The sequence below is a fragment of the Alligator sinensis genome, unplaced genomic scaffold (assembly GCF_000455745.1).
Source record: "Alligator sinensis unplaced genomic scaffold, ASM45574v1 scaffold108_1, whole genome shotgun sequence".
Lineage (NCBI taxonomy): Eukaryota > Metazoa > Chordata > Crocodylia > Alligatoridae > Alligator > Alligator sinensis.
In genome coordinates, this window is record NW_005842110.1 from 407,745 (window position 1) to 423,959 (window position 16,215).

General features: G+C 42.4%; 2 protein-coding genes across 2 annotated transcripts in view; one reads left to right on the forward strand and one right to left on the reverse strand.

The window, feature by feature from the left end:
* Positions 1-324: 324 nt before the first annotated feature.
* Positions 325-8,916, reverse strand: RHOV (ras homolog family member V). Its single transcript, XM_006024596.2, has 3 exons — positions 8,460-8,916; positions 3,207-3,265; positions 325-2,609 (listed from the first exon to the last, which is right to left on the reverse strand). The coding sequence occupies exons 1-3, from the start codon at positions 8,656-8,658 to the stop codon at positions 2,169-2,171; spliced, it is 699 nt and encodes a 232-aa protein (XP_006024658.1). The 5' UTR covers positions 8,659-8,916; the 3' UTR covers positions 325-2,168.
* A 5,692-nt stretch (positions 8,917-14,608) lies between these two features.
* VPS18 (VPS18, CORVET/HOPS core subunit) overlaps positions 14,609-16,215 on the forward strand; it is a 12,014-nt gene continuing 10,407 nt past the window's right edge. The window contains exon 1 of the mRNA XM_025205311.1: positions 14,609-14,613. Within this exon, the coding sequence (XP_025061096.1) occupies positions 14,609-14,613 (5 nt within the window). The remainder of the gene's footprint in view (positions 14,614-16,215) is intronic.

A 16,215-nucleotide genomic window follows, 5' to 3' on the forward strand; every position in this document is an offset into this window, starting at 1 on the left:
ACAGAAATACCCACAGCAATACGTCAGTGACTAAGAGTGATGCTCAATTTACAGCGTCCTGCCCAAGAAGGCATAATGGCAATACATGCCAGGATACTTCTTCAGTTCCAGCTGCTCATCTGCATTGTCTAGAGCCTGGCACAGCCTAACTTGATCCAATTGAATTAATTTAAGCTTTAGCACCAGTGGGGGCATGTTCATTTATAAGGGAAGAGATGCCCAAGCTTTGCAGGTCTAGGGAGGGGCTCAGTGGCAAGTTTGTACAACATGGAACAACTCCAGCCACCCTCATCTTTAACAGAAGGATGCAACCCATGCAGACTATAGGCCTCCATCCTGGGCTGAATGACTTTGCATTGCATGTTCAGAGCTTGGTTCTTTCATATGCTGTACCTCTGCGATTATAAGTGGTTGGGGAAACTGTCAAAGACCTGTATGCACAGCATTTAGATCAGGGCCACATTCTGGCCTCTATTGACTAGCTAAAGTATTTAACACACTATTTCCAGAGACAGAACACACAAGTGAGTGCCCAAAGAAAGATAGCTTGCTGCCTCATGCTGGGATTCATTGCTAGGCAGGCCTGCCATACTCCTTGTCACATGAACTGGAGCAAAATGTCTTTATGAAAGATTTCAGACATGGAAAAAAGGTTCAGTAATGAGAACTGTGAATAACTCATTAGGAGCTTGAGCTCTGCTGTAAGGGGGAGCAGGGGCAGAGACAGAACAGGCTCCTTCCCAGGACAGGTCATAGAGCAGACACCATGGATTTCTCCATATGGTCAGAACCTTATGGGTTTCCTTCTTCAGTTCTTGGCTTCAGTGTGACTTTTAAGAAAGCAGCAGGAGAGACGAGGAGCTATAAACCTCAGGTCTCATTCTGCAGCCACAAGGGCCAGGGCTTGAATGAGGTAAGGTGAACTTCACTCTCTTGCTCTTTTGTACAGCACCCAAATTAAGGATTTGATTTGAAAAGAAACCATGCCCTCTCCCCTGCCCCTACCTCCAGTATGCCCACTGAAGATTGATCTCAAGGCACCAATGATACCTTGCCCGGGGTGGGAGGGGGGCAGGAAGAGATAAGGTAAGGTCATTAGCAATTTTTTGTTATTGCTCAAAAGAATCTCTTATTTACATCTCACAACTATAGTCACAGGATAAAAGATTTCCTTCCTAGTTCCTCCTCATCCCCTTCCCATTTCCTCCTTTCCTTTTTCTTTTGCTTCCTTCCTTCTTTCCCTTTCCTCCATCTCCTTTGCATCACATTTTTCTTTTCCTTCCACTACATGCTTCTCCCACTACCTGCTTCTGTCTTCTTTCTGCCCATGTTTCACTTCCCTGCTGCATTTCAGGCTCCTCAGATCAAACCACTGTCTATGTGCTCCTCTGTACATCAATTACAAGGGCATCCCAAACAGGGGAGGGGCCCTAAGTAGCGTTAACTTTGAACATGTGGCTATAGCTCTATAATGTACTGTGCCAGGGAGCCCCTTTATGAATTAATAAGGCTGGTAGGGTGCTTCCCTTTAGGCTTTTCCTGGGATATACCTCAGGTGTAATCCCTCTTGAAAGGTATTTGAAATCCCTGGTAAAGGGTCTGTAAAAAAAGAGCACTACTTTATTTATCTAGACAACACCATCTTCTTTAGTGATCAGAACTAGAGGGAAAACCCGAGATCTACTTTTTAGACTCATCAGCCCACCTTGTGGTCTCCCAAAAAGCCCTCACCCTATTCTCAATCAAGACTTTAGAACAGCTGGAGTAGAGAAAGCCCAGGTATTACACCAGAGTTGGACAATGCTGGGACAGGACTTTTAGGTAGTTTCAAACAAGAAACTGGTTACACCACACATCTGACATCATGAAGCCGGCTCACTTGGTAGCCCTGAATCTTAGTGTAGTGTATTAAAAGCTCCCATTGATCTGGGGCACCACAAGCATATCTTCCAGGTGCTTAACGCTGTATGGACCATTCAATAGCCTGGTGCAATGAAGTCCATTTCATGTTTCCTAGGCATGGCATGCCGACACCCAGCAAGAGCCAGGCCTGCCAGCCTCAGGAGCTCATAGCCGCCTCCTTGCTGGAGCCATAGGACCAGTCACTCCAAAGTATAGAGCTAGTGCTGGCATGGTGTTTTTTTCCCCTCCCCTCTCTCAAACTAGCTTCAGACAAAGCAGAAAAATTTCTTCCAGCGGCACTTGGAGAGGGTTTTGATCCCTTTGGCCGTCATTTTCTTTTCCTGCTGCGCTTTGTGCTCAACAGCACTCACAATGGCTGTGTCAAAGACTTCTTTCAGGTTCTTTTGGGTCAGAGCTGAGCACTCCACATAGGCCTCAGCCCGGATTTTCTCAGCCAGGCCTTCAGCCTGAGGCTTGGGCACAGGCTTGCCATGGTAGCGGTCCAGGCTGATCAGGACATTGACATCATCCCGCAAGTCAGCTTGCGTCCCCACTAGCAGTACCGGGGCCCCTGGGTTATGAGTCCGTATCTCAGGGATCCATTTCTCAGTAATGTTTTGGAAGGAGCTGGGGTTCACCACGCTGAAGCAGACAAGGAAGACATCCGTGTCAGAATAACAGAGTGAGCGGAGGCAATCGAAGTCTTCCTACAGGGGAAGAGGGAAAGAAGATGAAGGAACCCTCACAGTAAGAAACTACAGTAACTCCTTCACACTAGGAATATGCTCTCAGCATCTCAGAAATGACAGATATAGCAAGACATGACAAGCATGCACTTGGGGCCAGATTTCTTCACTCTACATGAGATAAGCTCTTCTCAGTGATAAGCAGCTCTCCAAAGAGCACCCCTCCCCTGGAAGGCCCTTTACCATATGCATGCTCCAGTGGCATGGTGACACTGATAAAGTACATCTCCTGTGCCAGGCTGAGGTCAGTATCTATTGTGGGGGATTGACAGGCTGTGTGCAGCCACTTAAGATTTTGCCTAAACTCTAGGAACAGATCTACACCGATGAGACCGTGGTCCCTCCATGTCACTTCTACATCATTTTGGAGGGCCAAGGCTCAGGGACAAGAAACTCTCCAGTTTGGTTTGACGATGATGATGATGTCAGTACTCATACATGTCCTTCTTTCAAATCTGTACATAATCCTTCCCACAAGACCTGCTAATAAGTCCTGTCCTACACACTTGTCAAATCTCCAGGCATTGGTTTTCCCTCAGTTTAGCTTAATGATCTTACCTGTCCAGCTGTGTCCCAGAGCTGGATCCGAACAGGGGCTCCATCTACCAAGACCTGCACTGTAAAAAAAGAGAGAGAGAGAGAAGGGGGATGAGCATGCACTTAAGTCTCTGATCCACATGCATCAGTTCCTCCCTCCCAGCTTCTGTTTTTTGTCCTACTGAATTATCAAACTGGATCAATTTTATAGTAAATCACTCTGTGTTATTGCACATGTTCACCCTGTCCAAGTATTATAAAAGTCTCACTTAAAAAAAAACAAAAAAAAAAAACACCCCCATAGCTTGTCCTAGCAGGCATAGAGACCATTGGGAAACCTGAAGTGGTTTAAGCAAAGGACAGTTTCTTCTTTGATTGTTTCAACATCTTAAGGGAGTTTTTTTCCAGGACATTCAGATACAAGTGCCTTCTCTAGGGATAGCCTTTAGTCAAACATTACCCAAGCCATAATTTAATGTTTTTCTCCCACACTTTAAAACAACAGTCAGGGAAGGACATGATCTGTGAGCTTCTCTTATAGACTTATAGTGATCTGCCCTGTCTGGCTTCTCAAGTCATCCATTCCTTGGACCCGAGATTGGACTTTATAAAGACTTTTTTTTTTTTTTTTTTTTTTTTTGGAGATGCTGTATATACAGCACCCCAGCTGAGGAAAGCAACAGACATGAGAAAATGGTTAAACAACAGTTGCTTAAAAAGGAAATAATTGTGTCAGAGTTCCTCCAGAAATTTTTTTCAGGGCCCATCTGCACCCTGAGTCCTTATGTTTTTATAGAGTTTGGGTGTTCTTGTCACCTCTAGTCTACACCTGATCTGAGCCGAAAGGCCGAGAATCAATAGCTGCTACCATTTCTACCACCAGTGAAGATGTCAGAGGTAAATTAGACAGATTTTGTATTTGTATTATTGTTCCCTAGTCAAAGGAAGCCTTAACAAGCCCCTGCTGCCTCAGATTAGGTAGTGTGTATCCTTCCAGTGGAAATTCAGAGTTAAACCGTCTGACTATTTAACAGTTCAGACAACAGTGACAGGAGGCTAGAACTAAGAGCAACTTATAGAGGGGGAGTGAGTGGAAAATTATATATTATTAGAGTCTTGACAGAATGTGAAAATAGCACTGGCTTGACGAAGGATCCTGTACTAAGGTGACAGTGGGCACAGGCTAGCAGTCATTCACTTTGTTGGAGGACTTTGCTTTTGTTTCCTTAAAGAAGCATCTTTTCTTACTCTTCAGGTTGTTTCTGACACCTATAGTTAATAACTGACCTCATACACACTCTTGGGGAGAAGAAAGATCTTTGTTACTGACAGAAGACTGTGACAGAAAAAGCAAATGAAAGACAAAATAATGAACTGTGAGGGGGAAGGACTTCTTAGGGTGATATCTTTTACTGGACCAACTACATTGTTGGGATAAAGTTAGACAAGCTTTTGAATACAAGACATCTTCCCCCCACAGCAAGAATGAAGAGGGATGGGGGAGAGGGAGGAAGGCAAGACCACAATTCTCTCCTACCAGGCTATGAGAAACTACAGTTTCCTTATGGCTACAGGACAGTCAAGTTGTTGCCACATCTTTGCCCCAGGGGAGGAAGAGAAACTATTCCTGATCAAAGGAACTGTTCAGATTCTGACTTGATCTTTCAAGGCACTGGGTACTTCTCTTTTAGTATATTATTTCTTCACCACCTACCAGGGATATTGAAGGAGGCAAGTAACACATGGGGAAACATTTAGTGATCCTCAGAAGAAAGGTACCACATAAATATGAAGTATAATTTATCTCCTGCAACAGTGCTGGCCTGAGGAAGTTCCTCCCTGCTAGCACAAGCCATGCTCACAACTCGACTTCTACCGAAATGCTGGCCTTACCACTATTGCAGCATACACACCTGTGGAAAGATACCAGGGTTCAGTACAAAAGAAAGAGCAGGCAGAACAGGAAAGTCTGCTGGGGAAAGGTCACAGAGTGCATATTTCACTGCTGATCTAGCTCAATGTGACACCAGCAGAAGGTGGGACAGAGACAGTGGCTGGGTAGCAGCCCTGTTTCTTAGCATTACCCAGGTATTTAAACACCCATCTTTTGTATGAAATCACTCCCCAACTGGTGCTGGCTTTATGGTATATTGTTTAGAACTAGAGATAACAAGCTGCAGAGTTAAGATCTAGATTTAGTGTAGGCAATAGGTGACACCCAAATGTGAAAAAAAAGTCCCAATTGTCATGGATGCCAGGCCCTTGCAGGTCTCTCTCCAATTTCAAAGTTGTAGACAGTTAGGTTTACTTCACATATAGGTAGGGCAACTAGGTTCTTTGAGCTACAGTTGTCACTGCCTTCATGCCAAACAGGGGTGGGCAATTATTTTGGATGGAGGGCTGCTTACTGAGTTTTGGCAAGCCATCGAGGGCCACATGACAGGCAGCCAGGGACAGATAAATATTAATTTTCTGAAATTTTTTTAGGGGCCTTGCAGGCCAGATAAAATGGCCTGGTGGGCTGCATCCAGCCTGCATTTTGCCCACCCCTGCTTTAGAAGATACTGATACAGTCACTAGAAGTGTCCAATGATACTTCCAGTCTCCTAAACTGACCATGTTAGTATTGTGAGAGCAGAGGGACAACAGTTACCTTGCTCCCTTATCCACAGCCAAACCTGAACTGAGCTCATCTCTAGCTTAGAACAGTCAGGCTAAAGAAAGAGCTGTGCTTATGCCACTTTGTGCTTCTTTACAACAGATAAAGGAGATCAGAAAAAGAATGAATTTTAAGAGCTTGTTTCTACCTTTTTACTTTTTGAAATGTTAAAAGTTTGAGCCCACTTTGCTCCGTTCTGATGACTGAAGAGCTCATAAAATGTCATTTATGAGAGTCTAGACAACCAAGAGCTCAGTAGCAGAGGAGAAGGTATTTTGAATCTGTCTTCCAACTCCTCTTTAGTTAACACCTACTCAGTGTCAGTGGCAATAACCATTTTGGCAAAAGGACATCTTTGGTGACCCTCTGCCATCAGTTTAGAACAGAAGACTTTATAATATACTTCTAGAAAAACTAGAAAAAGGAAAAGTGTAACACAAGCAGGATTCTTTAAAAAAAACAAACAAACAAACCAAACAAAACCAAAAAAACCTTTTAGACCTTATCCACAAAGAAAGTAACGAGAGAGGCAGGAGCTCAGTATTAAAGAAAAAATTCTTTATCAACTAATTTTAAAACATGCTTAAGCCCTGTCTGCATCAGGGCTTTGTTTTTAAATCATTGATAAAAGATGGTCATACAGCAAAAGGGCTGACATTTTCCAAAGCGTTTAAATGATTTAGAAGCCTAAGCCCCGATTTCAAGAGTGACTTAATGCCTACATTGGGGGCACTTTTCTGATAGATTGGTATATGATCCTATACAAGGCAAAGCACTCCCAGCATGGCTGCAGCTACACCTGGAAAGATGGGCATTATACTAGTATTAGCAGTACTCCCTAGCAAAAGAGGCACCTTGGCGAGAGAGCAGCTTAGGGGCTTTTACCAGCACAGCCAAGTCTATCATAATCACACCTATTCACAACCTTGAATGGCTTAACTGTGCTGGTAGAAACCCCCATTATAGGCTCCTAAGTGCCCGAGGCCAGAACTAAGCCCTGCTAAAAGTTACCGGAACCCAGTCTCCTTAATGTCAATAACTTTGAAAGTGTTTTCCAAAGTTTGTAATACTTTTGGAAAATGTTACCCTTTCTATTATGTTAAAGGCAGGGCCTCCTTTTGAAAGAGACTTAAAGGAGCCGTCTCCCAAGACCATGCCTGGCCTGACTTCTGCCCAACTTTGGACTGATAGGGCCCACAGCACAGACTGGCTGAGGGGTAGAAGGTCAGAGGCTGGCGAATTAGGGTTAGTGAGTGACAACTCAAAGTACAGAAGAATGCACAAATTAAGTAGGGAGATAACATATTATCCTTCTCTCCCTCCAGGAGCCAGGAAGGCATCTATAGAGTTGTTTCCAGACAGCCATCAAACACCAGGGTCTTCTAATATGCAAAGCAAACTTAGCAGACAGTGCTTATTTATGTGCTCAATTATTTATGTTAATGAAGACAAAGCATAAGGAGGGAGAGCCCTCAGGTTTCAGTCTCCAATTCAACCTCCTTGCCCCAGGGCAACTAGTCAGAGGAGATTTCCTCACGCTCTTTTGGACCACAACCAGAACAATAAAACTCCAGGGATTTACATACAAATCTCTCTCCTGGAATCTTATATCACCAGAGAAAGAACCACCCATGAATTCCCAACAGCTATTCCCATACAGCTCTCCAATATATCAAGCCTAAATTGCACAACTTTGATAAGATGAATCTATCCTGCTACCTCTTTTTAGGTATCTCATCCCTAACCAGCAATGCAAACAAACAGAGGGCCATTCCTTTCCCTGGATCCCCTCACTAGGGTACAGCAGTCTTCGGAGAAAGTAACTGTCTCAGTGCACATAGTCGTAAAAAACACTCAAATAGCGCAGTGATGAGGGACATTATAGAAATATGAACTCTTGACCCTGTTGAAGCCAATGAGATTTTTTTCAATAGACTTTATGAAGCAATGTTTTTTACCTGAGGAGTTTAGTACCCTCATGGATCATGAATATATGCAATATATTCTTCAATAACAACACTCCGCAAGGCTGCCTCTCTCCTTCCATCTTAAGCTAAGCAGCAGCTAGGCCAATTAACCCAAGGAACTGCCCCCCCCCAATTTCATTGACTCCAGCATATCACAAATTTTGTTCTGTAGGTCTATCCCTGCTCTAGCCAAGCAGGTAGGTTGACTCCCTAGTCGTGCATGAGAAACAAAACCGGTTTCTCTTTACAGCCTCCTCTTCAATGCTTCCATTAAAAAACTTTGCCTGCAACAGGGAAACATTGCAAAACTTTTTGCTGATACCATTCAGTCCTCCAGTGTTTAAATTTAGGAGCCTCAACAAAGTGGACAGACTGATGGCTCCTGCTACTGTTTTAAGCACCGTGTTGACTATACTGGGTTTGAACAGGGTGAGATAGCACAGTATTTAAAATTTTAAGAAGTAGTCTCTATCCTAGAGTCCCCATGACTGTTGGAGTTATGCCCTTTGGAAACATGTCTTTCCCCTTAAGAACTTGTTTCAAGTATAGACAAGGTTATTATGCCAATAAGAAGATGAAGAAAAATCAACAAGGAAGAAACAGCATACTACTGTCAGCCAGAAATCCTCAGGGGCACCTGGTTCTTACCTGAAAAGGTGTCCAAGGCAGTTGGCTGGTACTCATCTGGGTATCCATTTGTTGTGTAGCTGATAATCAGGCTGGTCTTTCCCACAGCACCATCACCTACTAGGACACATTTAATGCCCAGCTCTGAGCCACTGCCCCTTGGGGTACTTCTCCTCCTCCTCAGGGCAGGTGAATAATCCAACAGCTCCTGGGGAGGCATGGCTTGAGAAATGGCTACAAATGTTTGGTTAATTAAAAAAAGGCAGAAGCTGCAAATTTACAGTCAGAAAACAAAACTTGGCCTATAAAAGCCACAGGTAGTGGCAGAAAAGCAGATTAGGTAAGGAGCAAGGCTCAGCCACTGTAGCCCTATACATGGTAGCAGCTCCTCTAGAGCACTATCCCTTCAAGTGTCTCGGAGCTGAAATGGCAGCAACTACAGCAAACTCTGTGCACTAGTAGGTAGGCTCCACCCCGCCTCTCTTTAAACTAATACAGCTCTTAACTTCCACACCTGTCATGGTTTACAGAAGCCTGATTTGCATAGCCCAGCCTCTGCTCCCTGCAACCTGATTCAGCTGCTTAGATGTCTTGGTAAACTTGATCTGCAAACCTCACTCTCCACCTTTTCTTCTTTCTTTCCCTTATGGTTTCCATGTGATTAGTGCTGGTGAAAGGTGCTGGCCTGGGGCCTTGCAACGCTCTTCTCACGGAACAGGTACAGCCCAAGCAGTAAGTGTCAGTTTCACCAGGTCCAGAAATTACACATAAACTGGCATAAGTGATGATCGGAAACAGGTCTAAACCTGTAACAGAACAGAAGTTCAATGCACATAGACCAGTTTCAAAATGGTAGAACCAGGTTTAAGATAGACCTGGATGTAGTATCAGATTTAATCAGTTTAGATTAGACCAGTCTATCGAATTTCTGTTCCGGATCTCCCTGCCTGGTTTTGTTGTGAAGGAGAATGAATCCGGAGTTCGGTCCCCAGCCCCACTTGACATTTACTCCTCCTGCTCAGGCTGCCAACAAAGACATGGTATGGGAAATAAAGACTGACCAGAAAACTCCTATTTCTCAGGCCAGTGAACAGCCAGAAGACAGTAATGACTTTCAATTACTACTTACCTGACCTGGATTCAAATCAGCCACCTACAGGCAAAAGGTTTTGCCATACACTATCAATTCCATAATGATTATTGCTCATTACTTATAATTGGCATTGTTATTATTGGTAGCACCTGAGAGCCTCCTCCTATTATAAGCAGACCAGGTTCTTTGGGTGAATCTGATATCTTTTATTAGACCAACTTAAATAGTTGGGGAAAAAAATGGCAAGTTTTTGGGTTTAAAAACCCTTTGTCAAGCTGAGGAAATCTCTGCAGTTGGTGCGTGCGCTTCCTGGGTGGAATGAATAGTAAAGGAGCCAGAGGCTGGGCTGGTATGCATGTGAGACAGGCAGTCAGTGAAGATGTAAATTGAGGAGTCAGTGGGTGAGAGCTGGGTCAGCTTATTATACAAACACAACTAAGAAATCTAGCCTCTGCACAGTCCTGTAAACTATTTTTTCCATTAAAGAACACTGACATTGTACTTCTAAGATCAATATGGGGAGCCCCAACAGAGAAATTCTATGATGTCTGGCAAAGATTTCCAGACAGAAATAGGAGCAGCAATTTTGTTAAATTGTACATGGCTACACAGAAAGTGGATGAGAGACGGAGAATGTCACTTTTCTTATTATATGACCTTATGCAGTCACACCCAACAATTCCAGCCCTTAACACAGTTGAAACGATTACCATGATCTGGCAAAAATATTTTCATACTTACGGGGATTTCCAATCTGGTCTCCTTTTTACCATTTTTTATTCATTTCCCTTAGTGCCTGCAATGTGCTAAGTACTTCTAAACAGAGAAGGCAAGAAAATCCTTGCTCTTGCAATCTAAAGAAAAAAAACTGAACAAACACAAAGAGGGGAGAGGATACCACAGCGAGAAGACAGATGATTGCCAGCATCTTGTTAACCCTTGTCCCATAGTGTTACACCTCCAGGGGAGCTGAGAGAGCCATATGAATGTTGAGATTTTTTTTTAGGGGAAGCTCTAATATAAGCAAAACCTCAAGTTGCATATTTTACCTCTATGGCAATCTCAAGCTTGGATATAGGATTAATTTCTGCTGTGGGATTTGAATACACAGACTGCAGGGCAGACTGCCACCAACGTAACACACTGACTCCTTCTGCAGCCTTTCAGCTGAAGAGATGCTGGGGCACTGCCGGCACTATGCAAAACGATGCTAAAAATAGGCATCAACTGGAAGCCCTTGAACTTGCAGCTCATTCTATGCCTTGCATCCACAAGGAGCAGCTGCCTAAGTGTTTTATATGGTGGACTGCACTAGTTTGTCACAATTCTTGGGATGAACCTCCTGGAAACAGTAGTGAACACGGTGGCCTTTTTTATGCTAGCATTTTTTTCAAATCTCCCACCAATGCACTCACACCAGCATAGCAATTTTTTTGCAGTTTTAGCATCAATAGGAGCATTAGTACAGACAGGCTACTGCTATGTTCTGAGCAGGGTTTACCGGCAAGGTAGTTAAAATGGCAGTGGCTGATCTACATTACAGCTTCTACTATTACTATATTAATGGAAATTTTAAACAAAATGCTAGTTCAGATGCAGACTATGAACAAGCTATGTCAGGATACTCTGAATGCACAGGAACAATCACTTCTAGAAGGCAGTGTTTTTCAAATTGGCTTAAAGGTATTTCTACAGTGTATTTGTGGAGGATATGTGAGGAGAGGAAGGACTGGGAAAGCAAGAGGGAAAGGGGAATTATAAATGGAGGAAAAGGAAGAAACAAAAAATGAAGACAAATTGACTATATCTATTAGATTTTGAAGAGGGTATAGTGTGGTTGTAGTGACAAAACCTCAATGTTTCTGTTACTCATAACACAGAATCATAGGTACCCAGCAATAGAACAAACATATATATGTGAACCCCCCCCAGGTGTGCTGGGTGTGTCTGCAGCTGACATATATATGGGCAGAAATAGTGCTGCTGTAGGGGGCAGGTAAAGCAACAAATTGTTGCTTGTCATGTGAGATAACTATGAGAACAGTACATCTTGGAAAGACTTTATACTATTTCTTATTAAGAGGAAGAAATACATGCAAATCAGGGAAGAGTAGGAATGCTCCTGCTTTAATAGCGGCAGGAAGAGATAAGACCAGCCTGGCAGTGTTTTGTTTCTCACATTATTAAGTATCCCACTATGGATGTCCTGTAAGAAGATGTACTACTCAGACTACAGAAAAAAAAACGTTTTGTTCTCACTAGCAGACAAGGTTCTTTGGGTGAATCTGATATCTTTTATTAGACCAACTTAAATAGTTGGAAAACAATTTTTAAGCAAGTTTTCAGGTTTTGTTCCCACTCACCTTTTCAGGAGTCACCTGCTTCTGTGCATGAGCCCTCTTTTCTTGACAGATTTTTATTGACTAAATGACACACTTAAGTCAATGGATGTATTGGCCTGATTCCCCTTTTTAACTGATTTGTAAGCCAACTTTAACCTGAGCAATTAAACAAACAGGTCTGTTTCACAGACTTTTTTTCTCATGTCCAATCTGGCTTCCAGCTTCCAACAGAACATGTAGTTACAGCTCTACAGTAGACAGAGGATTCAGATAACAGGACTAACCAGTACTCAGGAAAGAGGTTGTGCTTGCAGTGACAGTATATCTTAGTTCCTAAAAGGTGCTGGATTGACAGCCATAGGGACTGATCTGCTCTTCAAATGTGAAGAGCCACATTATGACAGCTGCAGTGCAAGCTGCCTTCTAACATAATTCCTTCCTGGCCCACAAAGATCCCCTTCATGGATAAGTTGGTAACTCTCTCTCTCTCTCTGAAGGATGTTAATTGCTGTATTGTTCTTATTATAAGTCTACTCTTAATTTTTCCTCCAAAAGAACCGTATGCGGGGTCAAACTATAATTGGACCCCCAACAGTCTTGACTTTTGTATTTGCAGTATTTATGTGCATGCAATACTCAAATACTGAGTCTAAACATTTCTCAGAGCAGTTTTTTAGTATTTGTAGTCCTTCTGACACTTTTGTTTTTTTCCTGCTTATTTGATTCTCCCGTGGGATTTTGTAAAGACAATAGCCGTTCAAGGTCTTTTTTTCTGTAGTTATTGACTTATATCTAGGGAAGAAATCTGCTTTTCCTAAAACTGAACATGAAAAAGGAGGGTCACTTCTCTGAATATTAGCATATAATCAGAAAAATATGGTTAGCACCACTTATGATGGTAGCTTTTTGATGTGGACACCTGTCTATTAGAAACGGAACTGAAACGACCAAGTTCATTTCAGATACACCAAATATTGGCTTCAGATACTAAGTTTTCCAGTGTTATGGGTATTGACCTTGGCTTTTTCTGCTTAAAAAATTGTTGCACTAAAGTTAATACTGATTCACAATGATATTTTGACTTACATATTTGAAGAGTGTAGTACTCTAGTATATAAGGTATATCAGGTACACTGGTGTATATCATATTATAAAAAAAAAATATTATGAAAATAAAAATACTTGTTTCCCTCTTAGGTCCTGCTTATTATAACTATCTTCATAGCTGGAGCCACAAACCACACCTAACAACTAAGGTGCTGCTTTAAAGTTTGGGAAATCTGTTGTGCCAAGGTCCTAACTTGTATCTTCACCTCATAGATGTCCACTCACTGCCAAATCTTAGCCTTTTGTAACAACTGTGAGTGAATTATTTAAATCATACTAGAAACACATGCAAAATATGGTAAATGGGCCCAGATTAAAAAACAATAAAAAAACAACCAACCAACCAACCAACCAAACAAACCCCAAAGTCCCTTTTTTCTGAGGTGATAAATACATATAAACTACTGATAAAAAGGCGTACTAGCTATTGAGTAAAGTTTGTATTCAGATTTATCTAGTTATGTTTAAACAAACAATGCATATGAAATTATATGGACAATGCTGTTTGTTTGCAAAGGGTTCACTCTGCTTGTATATTAGAGCCCTGTGAAGAAGCTCAAAGATGCAATTATGAGTGAGAAATTCTGGGAAAGAAAATGAGAAGCAAAGGAAGAGAGGATGCAGGTTAGAAGGGTGAGTGTTTTCAGGAGAAGTGAGTACTTGATTAAACCAGGACACATGCGAGAGGAATTTAAATAAATGTCCCTCCCTCACCAGCCACCATAATCACTGTTCTAAGCAGGTTAATGCTGATTCATCGTCATCTTGTTAGACAGCTGATTGCATATCTCTGCCCTCTCTTCTTCCCTCCCTCTTCCCCTTTCCTGAAAAATGCCTATATGATAATTTTCATCATATAACCTTAACAAAAACAAAACACAATTACCATGTGAAAGACAGCCAAAAAAGAAAATATCCTGAGCCCGATCCCCCATTACTGTGCATCATATCTGACTGGCAATTCTGAAGAATCAGAGACAAAAGTAATATGAGTATATATGATGGCTTGTGTACACACGTGCACACACACATATTTACATAAAATAAAAGGAAAATCTCAATATTTACTTGTCTTAACATCTCCCTTGATTGATTGATAGGGCTTTATTATTTTTTGAGATCATCAACAATGGAGATCAAATCTGACCCTTGGGTTGCACTTAGGGGGAGTCTAATTGTTAAGGAATTTCACATCTCTGGAGCACATAGAGGAAGTGCTGGAGTATATCCACCCCAGTCCTAGTGTTGATGCACCTCTTTATTTTTTCCTGGAATTAAAAGGGATGGCTTTGAGGAAGGAACAGACATGACCTGGCTGGGTTGCATTTTGTCCTCAGTAGGGCAAAAGAACCCAAAATCTTATATTAGTTTTAAGACTGAATAAAAATAAATGAGAATGGAATAACAATGAAGCTACCTAAACCTACTTAAATGCTCTAAAAGAAAGCAAGTATCTATATTAAACTTCTTCTTTTTCCCCCAAATAATTTATATACTACCCAGAAGAAACTAGCACAGGTCCTTATCTCAGAAATGTCTATCCTTCAGGCTTTAAGGATGTGTTGCCATCTGCTGGAGAAAACTTTCTTTATTTGGCACTGATGCACCAAAAGGAGTCACTAAGTAACATGAAGTAAGCAGGCTTACAAAAGCTTATGTGTCTTGGATTTAGCCAGTCTATAAGGTGCAAATCGACTCTGCTGCCTTTATTTGGCATTGACATACAAAAAGGAGTAACTTATCCACATACAGCCTAAGTAATTTGAAAATGCATTGTATATCTTTACCACCCACGAGGCAAACATCAAGTCCATTAATTTAGCATCAGAACAGGATGGTTTAAACTGTTTGTGATTTAAACTGTTTATATTTTAAACAAATAATGCAGCTGATATTACGGGTGAGCTTGGCAGGTGTTTGGATCAGGACCTGGATTAGCTTTCAACTGACATTTCTTTCCAAAGAGGACAAGGTCCTGGCTTCTAGTTTAACAGCAGTCAGATCAGACAAAAAGTTTTTGGTGAGATTTCACTCCCAAATGGAAGTGATTTCTTAAGTTCAGCTGTTCTCAGCTAAATCAGAATGAGAAAATAATCCTGTGTTTGACCTGGCAGGAAAACACTTGTTTGAATCTAGGATTTTAATCAAATACTCCCCTCTTCCCAAGGATAAAGTATGTGGGAGCTTGTATATGAGGTTCCTGTTTTGGCTTATCTCTGGTTATTACCATAAGATATTTCAGGAAATACATTTTGAACTCATTTTCATTTTTTAATAATAAAATTGCGATGACTTCAGGAGGAAAAAATCTTAGAGAATAGCAAGGAATATTAACTGTAGCTTATCATCAGAAGACAGATTTGCTCTTTACATTAAAAAGCAACTTTCTCTTGGCTGCAGTGCCCTGGTATGCATCAGAGTTTCTTGGCTTTTACCAGTTGGTGGTAGTAAAAAAATAAACAAGAGTAACAAAATGGATCAGTGATAACAATAAGCCTATACGATTTGTGTGTTTGTATGCATGTGAATGTACACTGAGATGACTAGAATACTTGACCTTGAAATGTGTACTAACCAAACCCAGCTTGATTGTCGCAGAACTTATGAAGCCTGAGCAAGGCGTTCAAAGCTTTTGCCTCAGTTTCCCCACTGTAATTTAGGGGATATAACTTGCTGCCTCACAGGAGTGTCGGGAGGGTGAAACCTCTGAGCCCTGTCGCCGTGGGGTCCCGGGGCGCTGATGCGTGGCTCAGGGAGGTGCCTGCACTTGTGCCTGAGCCAGCGCCTAAGTGCTCACGGGATAGGGGCCCACATGGGATGGCCATGACCCTGGCACCACCAGGATCACTGGTGGTGTGGGTAGGGTTGCCAACTCTGACTGAAGCTATTGCGAGATTCCACCCCTCCAACATGTCATTGATTTTATTGTCTTAAAATATCCCATTAAAATCTCCCGGATTGCTGTCAGGCCTCACTGGGCGATTAATGCTGATTCTGGTAGACTCTGGGCCACCATTAGCAAGGGGCCCTGCTAGCTGGGGACCAGCAGCTGCGGCGAGAGGGCCTGGGCCAGCACAAGGAGCTGCCTCATGTCAGAACCCCGCCACGCATGCACTGAAGCAGCGAAGAGACCCACCCCTTCCCTGCGTGACGGAACGAGCCCCTCAGAATAAGGGGGCGGGGTCACAGCGGCCGCGGGGATGGGGCGAGACCACCCCCAGTCCCCGCCCCCCCC